Raw genomic sequence first — 16,975 nt, forward strand, 5'->3', positions numbered from 1 at the left:
GCCCTATAAGTTCGGACACTTTTTAGCGCGGACCCGACGTCCATATACTTGTAAGTCAATGGTACTGAGTATCAAAAAAACCGACCTCAAAAGTTCAGGTCTATTCCCACTACTTCAGTTGACAGGACTAATGAGGTCTTTTGTTTTGTTTGTTTTGTTTGTTTAGTTGACTGAACTAGCGAGATTCTTTTTCCCATTTGTTCGGTTGACTGAACTGATGAAATTTTGTTCTTCATTTCTTCATTTAACTATGTGCTTGATACCCCACCAGATTCGTAGTACTACGTAGTAGTTTGCTTGTCATCCCACCAACAAGGGGCCGACGAAACTTAACAAAAAATTGGAGACCAGGTCCAGCAAAAAAGCTTGTTTTATTTTCAACTCAACAAACGAGGAAAAGAATCTCATTAGTTCAGTCAACTGACCTGGATAACTAAACTAGTGGGAATAGAGGAAAGTTGGTCCATGAAATTACATCTATTTCCAAGCCAAGTTTCATTGAAATCGATTACCGGAAAGTACGCGTAAGCGGACTCTTTAGTTTGCCACCCTTAGAGGTGAAATATTTACTTCAAATTTAAGTGGAACCACCACCGAGGTATCCTCTTCACAATAAAAAAAAATCATTAAAATGGGTTCTCAAATGCCGCCGGAGTTATCGCGTAACATAAGTACAAAGTCCAGTCGAGTTGAATTGTGAGCCACCTCCCTTTCAGTTGGTTAAATAGATTTTATTTTTCAACACAGAACATAGAACGTTTATGATAAAACCATTGGTTAAATCTGCATCAAAGAAAAAGCCTCAACAATTTGCTGGTGTTCAAGTTTTATTAGGAAATTATCCGATTCTGGTGTAACCGTAGCAAGCACGGACGGGTCTTTTTTTTTGAAATTACTAAAAAGTATTGAAATTAATAAACGTATTTACATCATGCACATGCCATATTGGTTAATCGCTGTCTGAATCTTCTTGGTATCCACGGATTTGGTAAATTTGGATAGAACAAATGATTGTAACAGAACTAATTTCTAAAAACAATAGATTTGTGTTAATTATCAGTAGAACAGTAGACGTTGGCCATAAACAGTAGATCTACTGTTAAAGCAGTAGATCTGGCAACACTGTTGGATCTGTAACGTAGCACGACGTAGCTATAAGCGAGAATACCAGTTTCTCGCGTTTTAAGTCGCGCCCTGTTGTACAGACAATAAGATGCAAACAAACACATACACAAACTTGTTCCAAGGACTGTATCAACTTTATAGAAAGGAAGGAGCAAAGGGCCTGTGGTCGGGCACAATTCCTTCTCTTCTTCTTGTCACAAATCCAGCTATGCAATTCATGGTATATAATAATAATAATAACGCACACATTCAACATAGCCCCGCACTAGGGAAACCCTGTGTCGCGGGTGCCATGGACACACACATAGACAACCACAAATTACATCCAAACTCACGAGAGAAATAATTGTAGGCCATACAACTATTTCTTCCGGCCCGGGAATCGAACCTGGGACCTCTGCGTGGCAGTCCGGCATGGTAACCGTTAGGCCACGGAGGCAGTTAATATGAATCTTTGAAGAGAAACATGACCTCTAAAGGCTAGTTTGATACGTACACAGCATTCCTAGCAGGTGCTGTCGCTAAAGCGATTGCTACAACCATTGACTTACAATTATATGGACGTCGGGTCCGCGCTAAAAAGTATCCGAACTTATAGGGCGTTAAAATCGTATACAGAGCGTCATTCACGCTCTAGTCTTCGTTTGTTCGACTGACAGCGAAGCAATCAAAATTAGACAGCACTGCGATGACATTACAATTTAAATTCAACGTTTTAGCTTTTTAATATTCCTTTAAATGTCACTACGTTTAAATAGGTTGACTTGGGACATTTTTTTCGTGGTTTTTGTATTAGACCCGTCGTCCATTTATTTGTAAGTCAATGGCTACAACTATGACATATCCTATCCAGTTAGTGCAACCCAGACTTCGTGCTGGTACAGGTCTGAAGCCTCTTGTTAAGGACGTAAAGGACAAACCATCTACTTTGTTCAGGGGTCTGGAAGCCAAGCTTCTCCAGACTGTAATGACGGCAGCTCTCATCAAGCTTGACACTTTGTACTTTGGACCGTTTTTATTGTAAGCGGCATAGAGTTGGATTTAAGTCATAAGTGTAAAGCTTGACGTGCTCTTGACCCTGTACCAACCCTATTATTATGGATACGCGTCATTGTAGCTTACTACCAGGGGAGCCGAATGTCCATGACGTCATTTGGTATCACATTGGGAAAGTGACTTGTAATAATTGTAGCTTTTCATTGAAAAAAAAGCGACCTCAAAAGCTTGCTTATCGGCTATTTCCGAATTCCATGGGATCCCCTCATCATATTCTGACTCCTTTGCAGATTTTATACTCTTTTCTGGTGGTCACGGTGACGGTGGTTTGTTGATTACACTTATACTGTCAAGTGAAAAGTCGACTTCTATTTACAGAAAATATTTTTTTTAAGTTTTTTTTTATTTATTTATTGTATAAAGGACAAAATACACAAATATGTTTCTAATCGCATTTTAAACCGCTAAGGTTTGTCATAATGCGACCTGTATCTACACAATACAAATTTGAACATGCTAGCAGAAGCTTATATTTAAGTGTAAATATTTAAGTAATTTGTATAAATAATCTATAATATTATATGTTACTAAAATTAATAGGATTGGGTAAATACATTCATCTTATTATATTAAATGTTCATCACATATTTTTAAGTTTTGTACAAAGTAATCTTTAAGTTTATGTTTTATATTAATGGTTGTTAAGGTATTTCGTAGTTCCAGTGGCAACTTATTAATAAGTCGGGGAAGAGGGAAGGTAGATGTTCTTTAGCCGTACACATTATTCGCGCGACTCGTTAGCAACCGGTCCTCAGCCATCCCTCGCGTACACACGGGGTGATTTATTACTTGTTTAAGATCGTTGTTAAAAAACATAGATTAAAAACATATACTTAAATTGGGTATAAACAGGTAAGATTCTACAATGTTTAAAAAGACCAATATCATTATCCTTCATTTGAAGTCGGATTTTATTTGATACAATGTGTCTTAGAATATTAACTTGTATATATGTAATTAGGGACCACCTCAAGAGACAAAAAAGAATTTTCAAAATCCGTGCACAATTGTTGGAGAAATTGGTGAATAAACAGACATGCCCATAAAATTTAAAGATTTCCTTTGATTTTCATGAGATCCCCTCAACAGATTCTAACTTGGTGACAATGAGACCACTACGACAGTGCACCTTTTCAAACAAAAAAGAATTTTCAAAATCGGTCCACAATTGACAGAGATATCTGAAAACGTACATACAGCCGAACGTATAACCTCCTCCTTTTCTTAAAGCCGGTTAAAAATCAAATATCCGTAAATCAAAATAACAAGTATACGTAATTTTAGATCCGCAATGACGATATCGTTTTCAAAACTATATCAATTATTATAATGATTAATTTTAAACCTACAATTAACCTTGACGTTATTTTTATCACGTATTTCGCACTTGCATACGGATTACCTCTACATTTATTTTCATTATCCCTGTTAATCTATGTATTTTAATCCACGTTACGTCTTTATCCCTTTTCACCGTAATCTTTATATCTATAGCATTGAAAATTTCATTGTGACGATGATTGTTATATTTTAAAATCCCAAATCAGAAAATAAAAAGGAAATTGATAACTTTACAGCAACCGGCTTATATGAAGATAAATCGTTACTTATCTCACAATTTAAATGAATTCTTTGATGACAAATAAAAATAATAATATTATAATAAATTTGAATAATAAATAAATCTTAATTATATACTATAAAGTTGTGCTATTGTAATCTAATTAATTTCAAACTTTCAAGTGACATAATTCTATAAAAAATAATAAATAATAAAATTGTTTATTCAGTAACATAATGTACAGAGAAAACTAAAGACTACTTATGCGATTTAGTGTAAAAATAACACATGTACCTGAACTAGGCAATTCCTATATTTCAGGTAAAAAGTACTACAAATTATAAACGTGGATACTATTAATATTATAAATACTTTTTAGGAGAATCTTATGAAATAAAATTAAACAATTAAACAATAAATTGCCAATCAAAAAAATGTACACTTAAACAAGACAACGTTTATTTTACGATAATAAATAAATTCTCTGTATCCTCATAGGACATATTTTGAAAGCTTCTTGGAGAATTTTCTTTACCTTAAAGCAACAGAAATTACAAATGGAATATTTGGCGTTTAATTTATTGTACAAAAATGGTCCAAGAAACACAAAAAATCTTTCAAAAAAACACAAACCCAAAGAATTCTGCTTATAATATGACGTATTTCTTATAATATGACATATTTTTTATTTTACATTTTTATTTGATAAATAACAATTCTAATTGATAATTGAAACCTCGGCCTACCTCTGCTCTTACTGTTATCCCTAACAAAGGGCTCATAACGTGTAGCATTATTTTAGTTTTAAGACATGTATGTACCATTTGAATGCAATAAATATATTGAGTATTGAGTATTGAGTACTGTAGTCTAGGCTCTACTCTATGAGTAGAATCACTGGCTGATTGAATAGTTTTGTAATTAGAATGTGTGTTGAAAAATGAAGTAAGAAAAGAATAGAGCATCTGGAGCGATCGAAAATGTAACCCAACACTATAAGCATGTAAAAAAGTGCAATAAAGTAAATTTTTGAATATTATTCCAGTTTATATTCATAAAAGTACCTCTCGCTACGCAACCCAAGCTACGTCTCAGTTACAGTACGTATATTGAAAGCGTCATAGAACTATATTAGCATGACAGTACATTCAAGAAAATGTAATATTTTAACTGACTTCAAAAAAAACAATTCGACCGTATTTTTAATTGCTTAGTGTGTATATTACGCGATTATGCCGTCAATTGTGAATCGATTTCGATAATTCTTTTTTTTTTTTGGAAGGTCTTCAGTGGCGGTCCCATTCTAATTTGAAGACAATATTCCACCTATAAGGGTGGCTAATTAGACGATGAATCCGGTTTAATCCGATGTGAAACATTTTACATCTTATCTGTTTATTTATTTATTGTTGTTAGCGGCTCACTCGCCCGGGCTTGCTGGAAATCAGCGCCACAAAATGGTTTAAAAAAAGCCTCTCCGTGGCTAAAGAAGAGCAAATCCCGATTGCACAGCCGCGACACACATGACGGTTCGGTACTGCATTATCAATTGTTTTAACTTAGCTCTTTTATTATTATTGTTCCTCTGTTATTTTGTTTATATGCGCGTCTGTGCTTGTGTTATAAACAGTGTTCTTGCTTTCTTTCAAATATTTAATATCTTTTTAACTGACTTCCTAAGTTTTTTAAATTTTCTATCGTGAAAATTTTTAGAAATCGCGTTTTCACACCGTATACTGATTCAATAGGGCTTTGCTCTGCAGTGGGACAATAATGGCTGAAAAATGCGTCATCCAAAAGCCACTTGAGGTTATATCGACCCTTAAAACTGAAAATGTTGTAAACCGCCAATAGGGAGCAATAAAATAGATATTCGGTCACATAAATTTGTTGTATACGATAAAGGTGAAAGAAAGAGCCATAACAAAAATTTATAAAAAAAAACACTCCTCAAACTTAGATACTTTAAATTGTGAATAACACACGCAAAGTCAAAGTCAAAGTCAAAGATTATTTATTCCATAGGTAAAATAAATTTACATTTGAAAACGTCACATTTAAGCTACTGCTCGTTCACTACGCTGACCTCCCTGAGAAGAACGAGCAAGAAACTCTAGGGATTGCTCTTTTCAAATAAACTTAAATGCTATGGAATACACTTTGAATCAAATTTGTGTGGATTCTGGAGCCATGTCGTCTTTCCATACATCTTTATCTAACACGTAGTCTTCAATTTTGTAATATGATTTTTCGATCAAAATATTTTTAATGTAGTTTTTAAACTTAGGAAATGATAAACTTATTATATGCTCCGGAATCTTATTGTAAAAACGTATACAGTTCCCCATAAAAGAGTTGTTTACCTTGGTTAAACGACATCGTGGTACCATGAGTTTGGACTTAGCTCTAAGGTTAATATTATGGATATCTTCTTTCTTATTGAAATTATGTATATTTTTACGAGCATATAAAATATTTGAGTAAATGTACTGTGATGCCACAGTCATGATACCAGTCTCCTTAAACTTTTCTCTGAGAGAAACCCGAGAGCCTAGACGGTACACAGAACGAATCGCTCGTTTTTGCAATACAAATATGGTTTGAATATCTGCCGCTTTACCCCACATGAGAATCCCGTAGGACATCTACAAGCGCAATTACAATCACAGATACGATCACAAAATATTTCTGACACGTGTTTCGACTCTCCACGAGGTATCCTAAGGGGCTGTTAATTGCTCGACACTCGGCCGAGGAATTTCTTCTTCATTATTTTGTTAATTTTATGCGGAGGGAGAGAGGGAGACTTAGCTGTAAGGTTAACATTAAGGATATTTTCTTTCTTATCTTCTTTCTTATTAAGGTAAGGTACTTCCCTGGACGAAGTTTTTCATAAAGAACTCTTAATTTAATAGACTGCCTCGGAAACCCAAGGGCTACCTTGCCCAACGTATTAGAATAGCAATACAAAGTGGGAACGTTATTTGCTTCTTGGGCACCTTGCCGCGGGGTTGTATTCTACAATTTCTTCGGCCGAGTGTCGAGCAATCAACAGCCCCTGAGGATGCCTCGTGGAGAGGTGAGACACGTGTCGGGTATATTTTTGGTGGTGGTTTGTGACTCTAGTTGAGGGTGGGAAAATTAACTGCGTGAAAAAATATTCAACATTTATTTTGCACGATTTAACCTTCACTAGGTTCGCGGAGTAGAAAATTAATTTACTTCCATTTTTATTGACATGAACTTTCGCAAAGTAATGCCTAAATCTATTAATTAGTATGTAAGTTTGTACTGTTGAGTAACCAATATGTATGTATTATTTGAAATAAAATATTTGTATTTTAATTTGATTTTTTTGATGTTATCAATGATACTTATAATTACTTTTTTTTATAATATCAAGTGACCGGGAATCGCATCCGGGACATCAGTATTCAGTGACCACAGTGCAGACGGTGAAGCCACCGGGGTCATTGGTGCATAAATATGATATTAATTAAATTAATTGAGGAAAACTTAACAGTTGTTATTATAATTTCTACGAACCTTGCGATTACAAATCTTAATCACAAAGAAGTAAATTCCAAAATTTATTAATCCTTATAAACCTAGGATAAGTCACAAAATGATTGCTTTAATATATCTGCCTCGAATACACGCACACTTACATGCAGATTGGTATACGAGTAAAATTTTAAATTAAATAAAATTTTGCAATGCAATTAGCGTGTTATGGACATGCATTGCGGAGGCAAGAATGCCATGTGACGCCAAGAGTGCTAGGTATGAATGTGGAGGGATATAAGTGGAAAGGAAGGCCAAATAAAAGATGAATAGATTTTGTGACCGCTGATAAGGGAGAGTGGAAGAAAAATACATGTTGTGCCGATCCCACCTAGCGTAGGACAAGGACAGGAAGACGAAGAAGTATTTTATGTCAAAAGTCGAGTACCGTATTTTAGTAATAAGTTTTAGTTTTAAGACGTAAAGTGTAATGATTGTATACAATACAACACGCTTTCGCCAAAAATACAAAGTAATAGAATAGAAGTGTTCGCGATTGGTCAAATACCGCTAATGTTTTAATCAATCAGAAGGCCGAAGAGTTTGAGTAGCGTCATATTTGGTATTTTCTATTGTTTTAAATCATTGACTTACAATTATATGGACGTCGGGTCCGCGCTAAAAAGTGTCCGCACTTGTAAGGCGCTAAAATCGTATACAGAGCGCCAAACTCCGCTTTAGTCTTCATTTGTTCTACGGACAGCGCGATACTGCGATGACATTACAATTTAAATTTCGAATAGGTTGACTTGGGACATTTTTTTCGTGGTTTTTGTATTAGACCCGTCGTCCATTTATTTGTAAGTCAATGTTTTAAATAGTTATTTTTTGAATAGTTTTAAATAGTCCCTATCTACTGATCCGAGAGATAAGGTTTTCCGGGGAGCCCAGGGTACAGCGGCTGTCCGCCAGTGATACGCCTTTGCCGTCCCGGACTTGGGTATGGACTCGCCGAGGTTTGTGGTTAGCTGTAGAGACGGACATGCTTGTCTGTCCCGGTTTTGCATGTGTCCGGGGCGTCTGTCTCGTCTAGTTAAGGGCCTGAAGCGAGGAGACGCGCGGGTCACGTGAGTTGCCCTTTAAGTTGGAAGCTATGTCCGGATATTGTCGCAGGACACTGCGACTGGCATCTCTGGCACCAGCCCGGAGAGTTAGTAGAGGATAAGCTAGATATCCTCCGGTCCCTCCAGCCGCTTAGGTTATTAGGAACTGGAGAGACGTCGTATTTCGGCGTCGGGAAGTGAGCGTGCCTTACAGCTCCGCCACCAGTGAGATTTGGTAGTAGAGTCAGAGTCGACGGTTTTTCGGTGGCAGCCGCTAGTTGTGCAATGCGCAACTGTTACTGTACGTGCACCCGGGGCGGCTCACCCGACGCACAAGCCTCTCGAAGAACCGGATGAAGTCCGACTGATCCGGGGTCAGAACCTGAACTTGTAAGGTTCCTGTGCACGCGCAGGTCATAGTGCCCTTCTCGTATAGGAGGATAGGTAGGGAGGGTCACTATAATCAAAACTAACATAGAAAGATATGGATCAGTTCTTTTTTGAATGGTTATTCCTTTTTACAAGTTATGCAACATTTTGAGATATTGTTTAATGAAATAATTTTAATTTTAATAATGTCGCGGTCACAGTGACGCGTTTATGGAGACTCTTTTAATTAGAAAAACTAGTACGTTATTTTTTTGAAACTCGTTGTAATTCTGAGTACAAGTACCCCAGTAGAGTTCTCCTTGTGCAAAAGATCGTCCAGGGGGCCTGAGCTTATAAGCAGTCAGCCAAGTTCCATGCAATTCAAGTGACGTGATAAAACCGAACTGCTTAAATTCGTATCATGACTTACACAAAGTTGAACGGGAATGGCATGACAGGATGATGAGTTTTACTTATTAAACGTTAATTATTATCTCTGGCTGGTTAGCTGACATCTAACAAGAGCGAGATGGAACTACATACTAAATCATATGGAAGAAATAGACAGAAGATGTACTATCCTGGGAGCGTTCAAGCACGATTAACCGATTGTATTCAAAATGAGAATAATTATACTTTTTTATTAATTTTATTATTGATTATACTTATTACGTTGTATTGTAATATCGTACTTTACAATTTGTCGTACGACAAAATTACATGTCATGTTTAGTCATTATCATTTAAATTAATAAGGTGAGTTTGTAATTTGATAACGTAATTGGAACGTATCTTGTATCGTACAATTTCATTGATTGCAGTAAAGTCAAATTTGGCACCATTCAAAAGTTATTTTACGATTTTTGGTCAATAAAATGATTAAAATTCCATCTCAAAATTATAATAACATTCAGGCCAATAATTAATCAATAATACTTTAAAGATTGAGAACATGAACTAAAATTTAAAAAAAACACTCAATAGTTAATACTATTTACTTAGAATAATAACGCATAGAATGATAGTTTCATATCAAACGAACTGTCACAAGTGAGGCAAAAATCAAATTCATGTAGGCTAGTTTTAGTAGTAGGTTAATTTTCGGTTTTAGTGAATATTTATATAAAAATACAAGTTGAAACGCGTTACTTCCTTGTGGAATGTGATGTTAGTATCTATTTTATGTTTGTCTGACGTATTTTTCACTCATTTACCGCACATTTCGTCATTTTTAGCTAAAATTCTTGAGCTGGTCGCGGTGCAAGTTGACCTTGAGCACTGCCGGCCCGCCCGCTCGTGTAGGCCCATTGGGCGCGCTTCAATTTGCCTCACTTAGCGTGTGCGGACTAGGTTTCTATGCGTTATTATTCTAAGACTATTTATTTATTAACAATTGGCTACATAGCCTATAAAAATAACAAATAATTATGAAACAGAAAATAGAATAAAACTTATACGAAATTTCTTAAAAATGTAACAAAATCTAATAAAGTTAGTTACGAAGTAACTTTCTTTGAATTGCTTACTTTTACAGATGAGGCCGCCACTTGTATGGCAAACGGCACGTCATGATACGTCACGGTTTTCGAATGGGGAACGTAAACTGTATGGAAAGTGAATTGTTTCTGTGACGTCATAGTACGAATTTGACAGGCAATCCAAGTTACAGGCTCAAATAGGATTGCTCTAAGAGCTCATAGTAGGCCACCAGGGTACTGCTGAAACCTTATCTATTTCTGCCGCCAAGCAGTAATGTCAGCATTACTGTGTTCCGGTTTTGAAGTGTAAGGGTGCTGGTGAAATTACAGGCACACGGGACTTGTCAACTTATGGACAGGAGACAGCTTATTATCAGGCGCATGACTTGTTTGTCCCGTCACCTAATATTATAAAAAAAAGTAAAGTCATTCGGGTGAAGCGCGGGCACTTTTGTAATTTAGCACATAAAATGAATGAGAGTTAGGAACATAAAGGTACCTATGACTTTCAAATAAAGCATTTGTTAGGCCATAGGATCGTACAAAATCGGAATGCATGCACTTGACCCGCATTGCGGGTAACTGTGCGCACTTTTAAGGGGTAAGTAGACGCACATGGGGTATGTGAGCGCATTGCTTGCTCATGGTCAAAATTATTATAATAATAACATTGGTCTAAATAAATGGATGTTCGCGCTAAAGAGTGTCCGCATCAGTCTTCGTTTGTTCCAGTGACAACGCGGTTGTCAATCATGCAGTACCAATAATAATAACTTGTAAAAATTACTGCAGTAAAGTGTAAAAACAGGATTTTGTATCATATTTTCACTAAACAAATATATGGTGTTATCATAGTTCTTATTTAAAAGTGTTATTTTGTACAGTTTTATAATATTTAATTTATATATAACTGAATCGTAAATATAAATTACAAAAGCACACGAAATAATGAAATAGCTAACTGTCCTTTTTACTCATTGCGTGCGCAAAAGATGGAAAGAGACCCATTACGTCAGTTTCAAGAAGCTTATATAAACTTCTGGTCATTTTCAATTGTTCGAACCACAAGCGATTGAAATATTTAGAACAAAGAAACTATAGAGTCGCTTTGATTTTAATCTTATTTTTAAAATGTTTTTATTTATTTTTATTAAACGTTAGCAACAAGTAACAAAATATTGTTCTACTCGTTTTACGACTTGGGGTTACCTACCAGAAGTCTGAAAATACATTTGCCCGAAATAACGTCAGTTCGAATTTTCGTAATGTCAAACATATTTTTTTTACGAAGATTACAAAACAAAAGCTAATTTTGTCTATGCGAAAAGCATCAAAATTACTCGAAAGCGTAACGGTTTTGTTATAAATCGGTTTTCGGAATTACGAATGTTTGAGTTTACATTTAGTTAGAATATCGGTACATTTCTTATAGTACACGCTTATTTTCACATTTGTAGTAATATTTGTATGTATGTATCTGCCTAACTCTTTATTATACATTTAAGTGAATTTGTACAAAATTCGACATAATAATATATAAAAAAATTAATTAATATTTACGAGAAAGGCTATTCCATTACTCTTGTTTTCAAGTAATTTTCAGTCGAAGCTAAATATGGTGCATTTTGTTAAGTTTCCAGTAGAAGCTGAATATGATGTTTTTGGGCCCTTAAATTGTTGCAAGCAAAATTAGGCAGTATTGTAATGACGTTACAATTTAAATTAAATGTTTTAGTTTTTTATATTTCGTTACATGTCACTACGTTTATATAGGTTAACTTCGGACATTTTTTCGTGGTTTTTGTATTAGACGCGATGTCCATTTGTTGGTAGGTCAATGAATAATAATAAAAAAATATTCTTTACTAATAAACCTAGATATGTCTTCGTTATTATAATAATTAGTTTTTGCATATCAGGAGAAATAATCAGTAAGATTAATTTGAGATCAATCCACTTCTGACATACGAACTATTATTTATTAAAACAATTCTTAGAATCAACAACACAAATAAACAAAATAATCACGTTCCTGTTAAGAATTGTATTGTTAATAATACTTACTATTTGTTACATAAAAATATAAAAAATATATAAATAGTAAAAAAATATCTTATTAAAATCTTATTTATATTTTTTTTGTATAATCCCGCGGCATGACGATTAGGCACTGAAATGTAAAAAAAAGTATGTTTATTTATTTATTATTACGCTTATCAACATCATATAATTGACAATCAACAGAAATTAGACATGAGGCCCAGGTTCAACACAGTACAGTACAACATTCGCTATATAATGCACTATACATATTACATATTCAATTTCACGACAACAACACAGACATAATTACACCATGCTTTAAAAAAACTTGATTAATGTATTTTTTACATAAATTGAAAATAAAAAAAAACAAAAGCGAAAACAAAAACAATAGATTAATACACATTTAAATACACGTACAATATTATATTCTATAATACTAATCGTGTTAATTTTATTGTTATTTGAAACGTACAATTTCTGCAAACATATCCGTATCACAAGTACTTCTCAATCATTGTAGCGTCTACATATTCTATTGATAAATATGTTAATTAATATTGTATATGTGAATCGACAAAAATATTATAGACGGGGCAAGAGTACGCAGTCCGCAGAATACGTGAGCTTACCGATGTTAGTACAGCTAGACTAGTTTACTTTAGTTACTTCCATAGTATAATGTCCTACGGGATTCTCATGTGGGGTAAAGCGGCTGATATTCAAACCATATTTGTGTTGCAAAAACGAGAGATTCGTTCTGTGTACCGTCTAGGCTCTCGGGTTTCTCTCAGAGAAAAGTTTAAGGAGACTGGTATCATGACTGTGGCATCACAGTACATTTACTCAAATATTTTATATGCCCGTAAAAATATACATCATTTCAATACGAAAGAAGATATCCATAATATTAACCTTAGAGCTAAGGCCAAACTCATGGTACCACGATTTCGATTAACCAAGGTAAACGACTCTTTTATGGGGAACTGTATACGTTTTTACAATAAGATTCCGGAGCATATAATAAGTTTATCATTTCCTAAGTTTAAAAACTACATTAAAAATATTTTGATCGAAAAGTCATATTACAAAATTGAAGACTACGTGTTAGATAAAGATGTATGGAAACACGACATGGCTCCAGAATCCACACAAATTTGATTTAAAGTGTATTCCATAGCATTTAAGTTTATTTGAAAAGAGCAACCCCTAGAGTTTCTTGCTCGTCCTTCTCAGAGAGGTTAGCGTAGTGAACGAGCTTAAATGTGACGTTTTGAAGTGTAAATTTATTTTACCTATGGAATAAATAATCTTTGACTTTGACTTTGAGTACGCATGCGCACACTTACCCGCGCACACTTTCTCTAGAGCATTGAATTGCAAGCGAATGGCTGCAAAATATTGGGCCTGAATCCTTCCAAACTTTTTCTACAAATATAGCGACAATATTTTTTTTATAAAACCAAGTAACGGGACGAACAAGTTGCAGTGCCATTCAGAGCTTTAAATCTCAAACATCTTAGAGGCACTGCCACTGCACCCTTGACCTTGAGACGTAAGTTGACAAGTCCCATGTGCCTGTAATTTCACCAGCACCCAAGGCATTAACCTTTAGAGAACCGGATGAAGTACTTGCAAACAGCCAGACCTGAGGTCAAGACCATAGTAGGTCCCGTAGGTTCACGTATAACCAAGACGTTGATAGCGTCACTATAAACAAAACTTATGTAGAAAAGATATGGGAACTGACCATGGACAGGGATAAATTTGCCATATTGTCGGCCAACCTCCAGTTGTGGAGAGGCACTTTAAGAAGAAACACAGTACTTCTTAATTGCTTATAAAGCTGGCTCAGCGAACCCGAAGTGGGCTCTGGCCTTCGATACGATGGCGCGAGCGCCTTAGCCGATTGTATCTTATCTTAGGTTATTAGGCAGCTGCGCGAAAAGTGTAACCGGGCGCTTACAATGCTATCAGTAGGCTGATTTTAATTCAAATTGGGATCGAGCCGATTGGGTAGCCTATCCGAGTGTCGAAATCAGATGGGTTTCTGAGCGAGAAGATAACCCGAATCCTACTATAGTAGGAATCAGGTCTTTCTAATTTGTGACTTAAGAGGGAGCAGATTAAAATTTCCTAATCTTCGATTTGATTTTAGAGGGGTATATCCACTTTAAAGTTAAAAATAAAATATTGTATGAGTAACTACACGATATATTCAAGCATAGACATTAATCAGAAACATAAAACAATAAAGTTTCCTCGATAGATAAAAATCACGAAATGACCTCTAATTTTCAAATTTTTTCGATTCATCCTCGAAATGCTACAGTTTATTAGGACAAAAATTAGATAATTAATTATATTCATGCATGATCGACAACTGTCACTACGGATTTTTTTTAATCCCTTTAGTTTTAGAGTTATTCTGCTAAAACGAATTTGGTACTTTTAATGCGCAAAATTCAACATCTCCTGTCGCATGTCACGCGAACTTCAGGCATATATTTGTTTCACAAATTTGGGCGGAGCCAACGTCAAAACTTTTTTGGCATGAGAGCTCTTAAATCAACTATTGTTCCGATTAGAAATGTGAAAAGCTTACAATCGGCCAGTTGTGAATTGCAATTGCCGATCGCTCAGTTAGGAACCTGACTTTACAATAGATTTTGTTATATATATTCTCAAATTGTTAAATGCAAATTTTTAATTATTGTCATTTATGCACTTTTTGTTAATGAAATTTGATTACTTTGTTCACATCAACTTATTGCAATTCATATGTATAGAGATTATAGTAGGTAGATACACGTAGCAAATTAAACTAAATTATATGGGAACATTTCATCTTAAATATAAATGTTTATCAAAGGGATTCACCTTATTTTAGAATTAATAAATAACGAAACAAAAACAAAATTAATTTCGGAATAAAAAACAAGAAAACGAATTTTGTGAAAACAAAAAGAAATAAACTGCCACCTATGGGTATGACTCTGCTATATACCAACTGGCCTCGTTGAATTCAATCGACCAGCGTGCCAAGAGTCTTATAGGCGACTCGGAAACAAAAAAAATGTACTAAAGGTTACCTATACAACTTCTGCGTACTTGGATGACAAAAATCCGTGGTAGTAACCTGTGTAGCTAATGGAGGTAGTCTCGATCACTGATGTTTGAAAACAACTATAATTTTCTAATTTTGGAAGAGAAATTATTTTTTTAACCGACTTTAAAGAAAAAAGGTTCTCAGTTCGACTGTATATTTATGTTTGTCAACTCGACTGTAGATTAGATTCGACCGCTTTGGTCAGGGACCAAAAGGATTTGCTGCCTTCTGGATAAGAGGCAAGCTTGGCCCCTGTGCGGCGCACATGGTCGAACTTGGCCCTGCGTAATATGCTTTTGCACGGCGGCCTTATTAAAAGCTTTCTTCAAATTCTGAGGACTCGGAGCTTTGCTTAGTCGAGCATCTGCCCAAGCTTGGTACGCGGACTATTTATGTGCTTCAGCACAACTACAATCAGCGTTGGACGATCGACGAGCTTGGGGTCCATTGGGTACCTCGACTACAGCATCAGCACAGCTCGACGAATCTCCTAAAGTAATGCACGCCTTGTCAGGCATATGACGCAAAGAAATGGCGCATTTCGTCCCAATCTGCTAACTTGTATCGCCACACCCGTCTCATACCACTAGGGCCCTGATCGGGTGGGGAGTATATGGATACAGTTTTCACCAGACAATGGTCGGAAGTACCCAGTGGGGCATCCACAACCACAGAGTATCGGTCCGGATTAGTTGTCAGCAGAAGGTCCAAGCAATTTAGAGGTATGAGATTCAACATCTGGTATCCTAGTGGCGCCACTGACAAGCTGGGATAGGCTTAGCGTTAACGCAAGTTCATGCATCTCTCTCCCAGCGTGATCGATCTTCTGGTATGGGAACAACCATTCTTGATGGTGTTCATTAAAGTCCCTCAGAATGACTAGTTGCGCCGCCGCCCGGGTACCTATGCTGAATCTCATCAGACGTCTCACTCAGATATTGGAATAGCTTGGTCGTCTCCTGATCTCCACTGTACGATCAGTAAATACAGCAGTACATTATTTGTGTAACTCCTATGTCCACCAGAAGCCACAAAACGGAAAAACTCGGTGCCTCAAGGTTCTTGAGACGCTTGACACAGATGTCATCGCGAACGTACACACAGACTCCGGCACGAGGTACGAACCTGTGTTTCAGAGTATACCCGGGGTAGCTGAGGTATGCTGCGTCAGTCGGACATCTGATCTGCGTCTCTGTGAGGAACAGCAGCTGCGGTTTGTCGGTTTCAAGGTGGTAGTGGATCGAATCGAGTCTTGAGAGCAGACCTCGGATGAGTGAGGTGGACTTTTAGTGGGAGTATACTTTTTTCCATTTTTGTTTTTCATTTTTATTTTAGGAGAAGTGAATAATAGGCTGGAGGAAGGCAGTTGAACGAGGCACTGCCCCGTGTTCAACCAAGCAGCAAACTCATACTGTCACACGAGGGTACAATCGGTTTGGAGACCGCGGGGACGCCCGAACCACAAAGAGATGGCCACCTGGTCCTCCCTTCCAGTCGCCAACCGGCAAGGTGGAACATTCCGGGATTTTCCGTTGGGTGGCGGGGCAGCCTTTCACGGGTGGCTTTCACGCTACTTGGGCCCCCAACTTCCCACGGTCGGTCAGCGGTGCACCGTGCTTCGAATCCC

At 36.3% G+C, this 16,975-nt stretch overlaps 1 protein-coding gene across 1 annotated transcript; it reads left to right on the top strand.

Annotated features, from left to right (window-relative positions):
• Positions 1-1,213: 1,213 nt before the first annotated feature.
• Positions 1,214-2,124, top strand: LOC113239261 (peroxisomal membrane protein PMP34-like; the record flags this gene model as incomplete). Its single annotated transcript, XM_026476184.1, has 4 exons — positions 1,214-1,347; positions 1,570-1,589; positions 1,626-1,651; positions 1,946-2,124. Coding segments are annotated over exons 1-4 (359 nt in total), but the record flags the coding sequence as incomplete, so codon positions are not given.
• Between the last annotated feature and the right edge of the window lie 14,851 nt (positions 2,125-16,975).

This window comes from Hyposmocoma kahamanoa, unplaced genomic scaffold, assembly GCF_003589595.1.
Source record: "Hyposmocoma kahamanoa isolate Upper Pololo Valley unplaced genomic scaffold, ASM358959v1 99706, whole genome shotgun sequence".
Classification (NCBI taxonomy): domain Eukaryota; kingdom Metazoa; phylum Arthropoda; class Insecta; order Lepidoptera; family Cosmopterigidae; genus Hyposmocoma; species Hyposmocoma kahamanoa.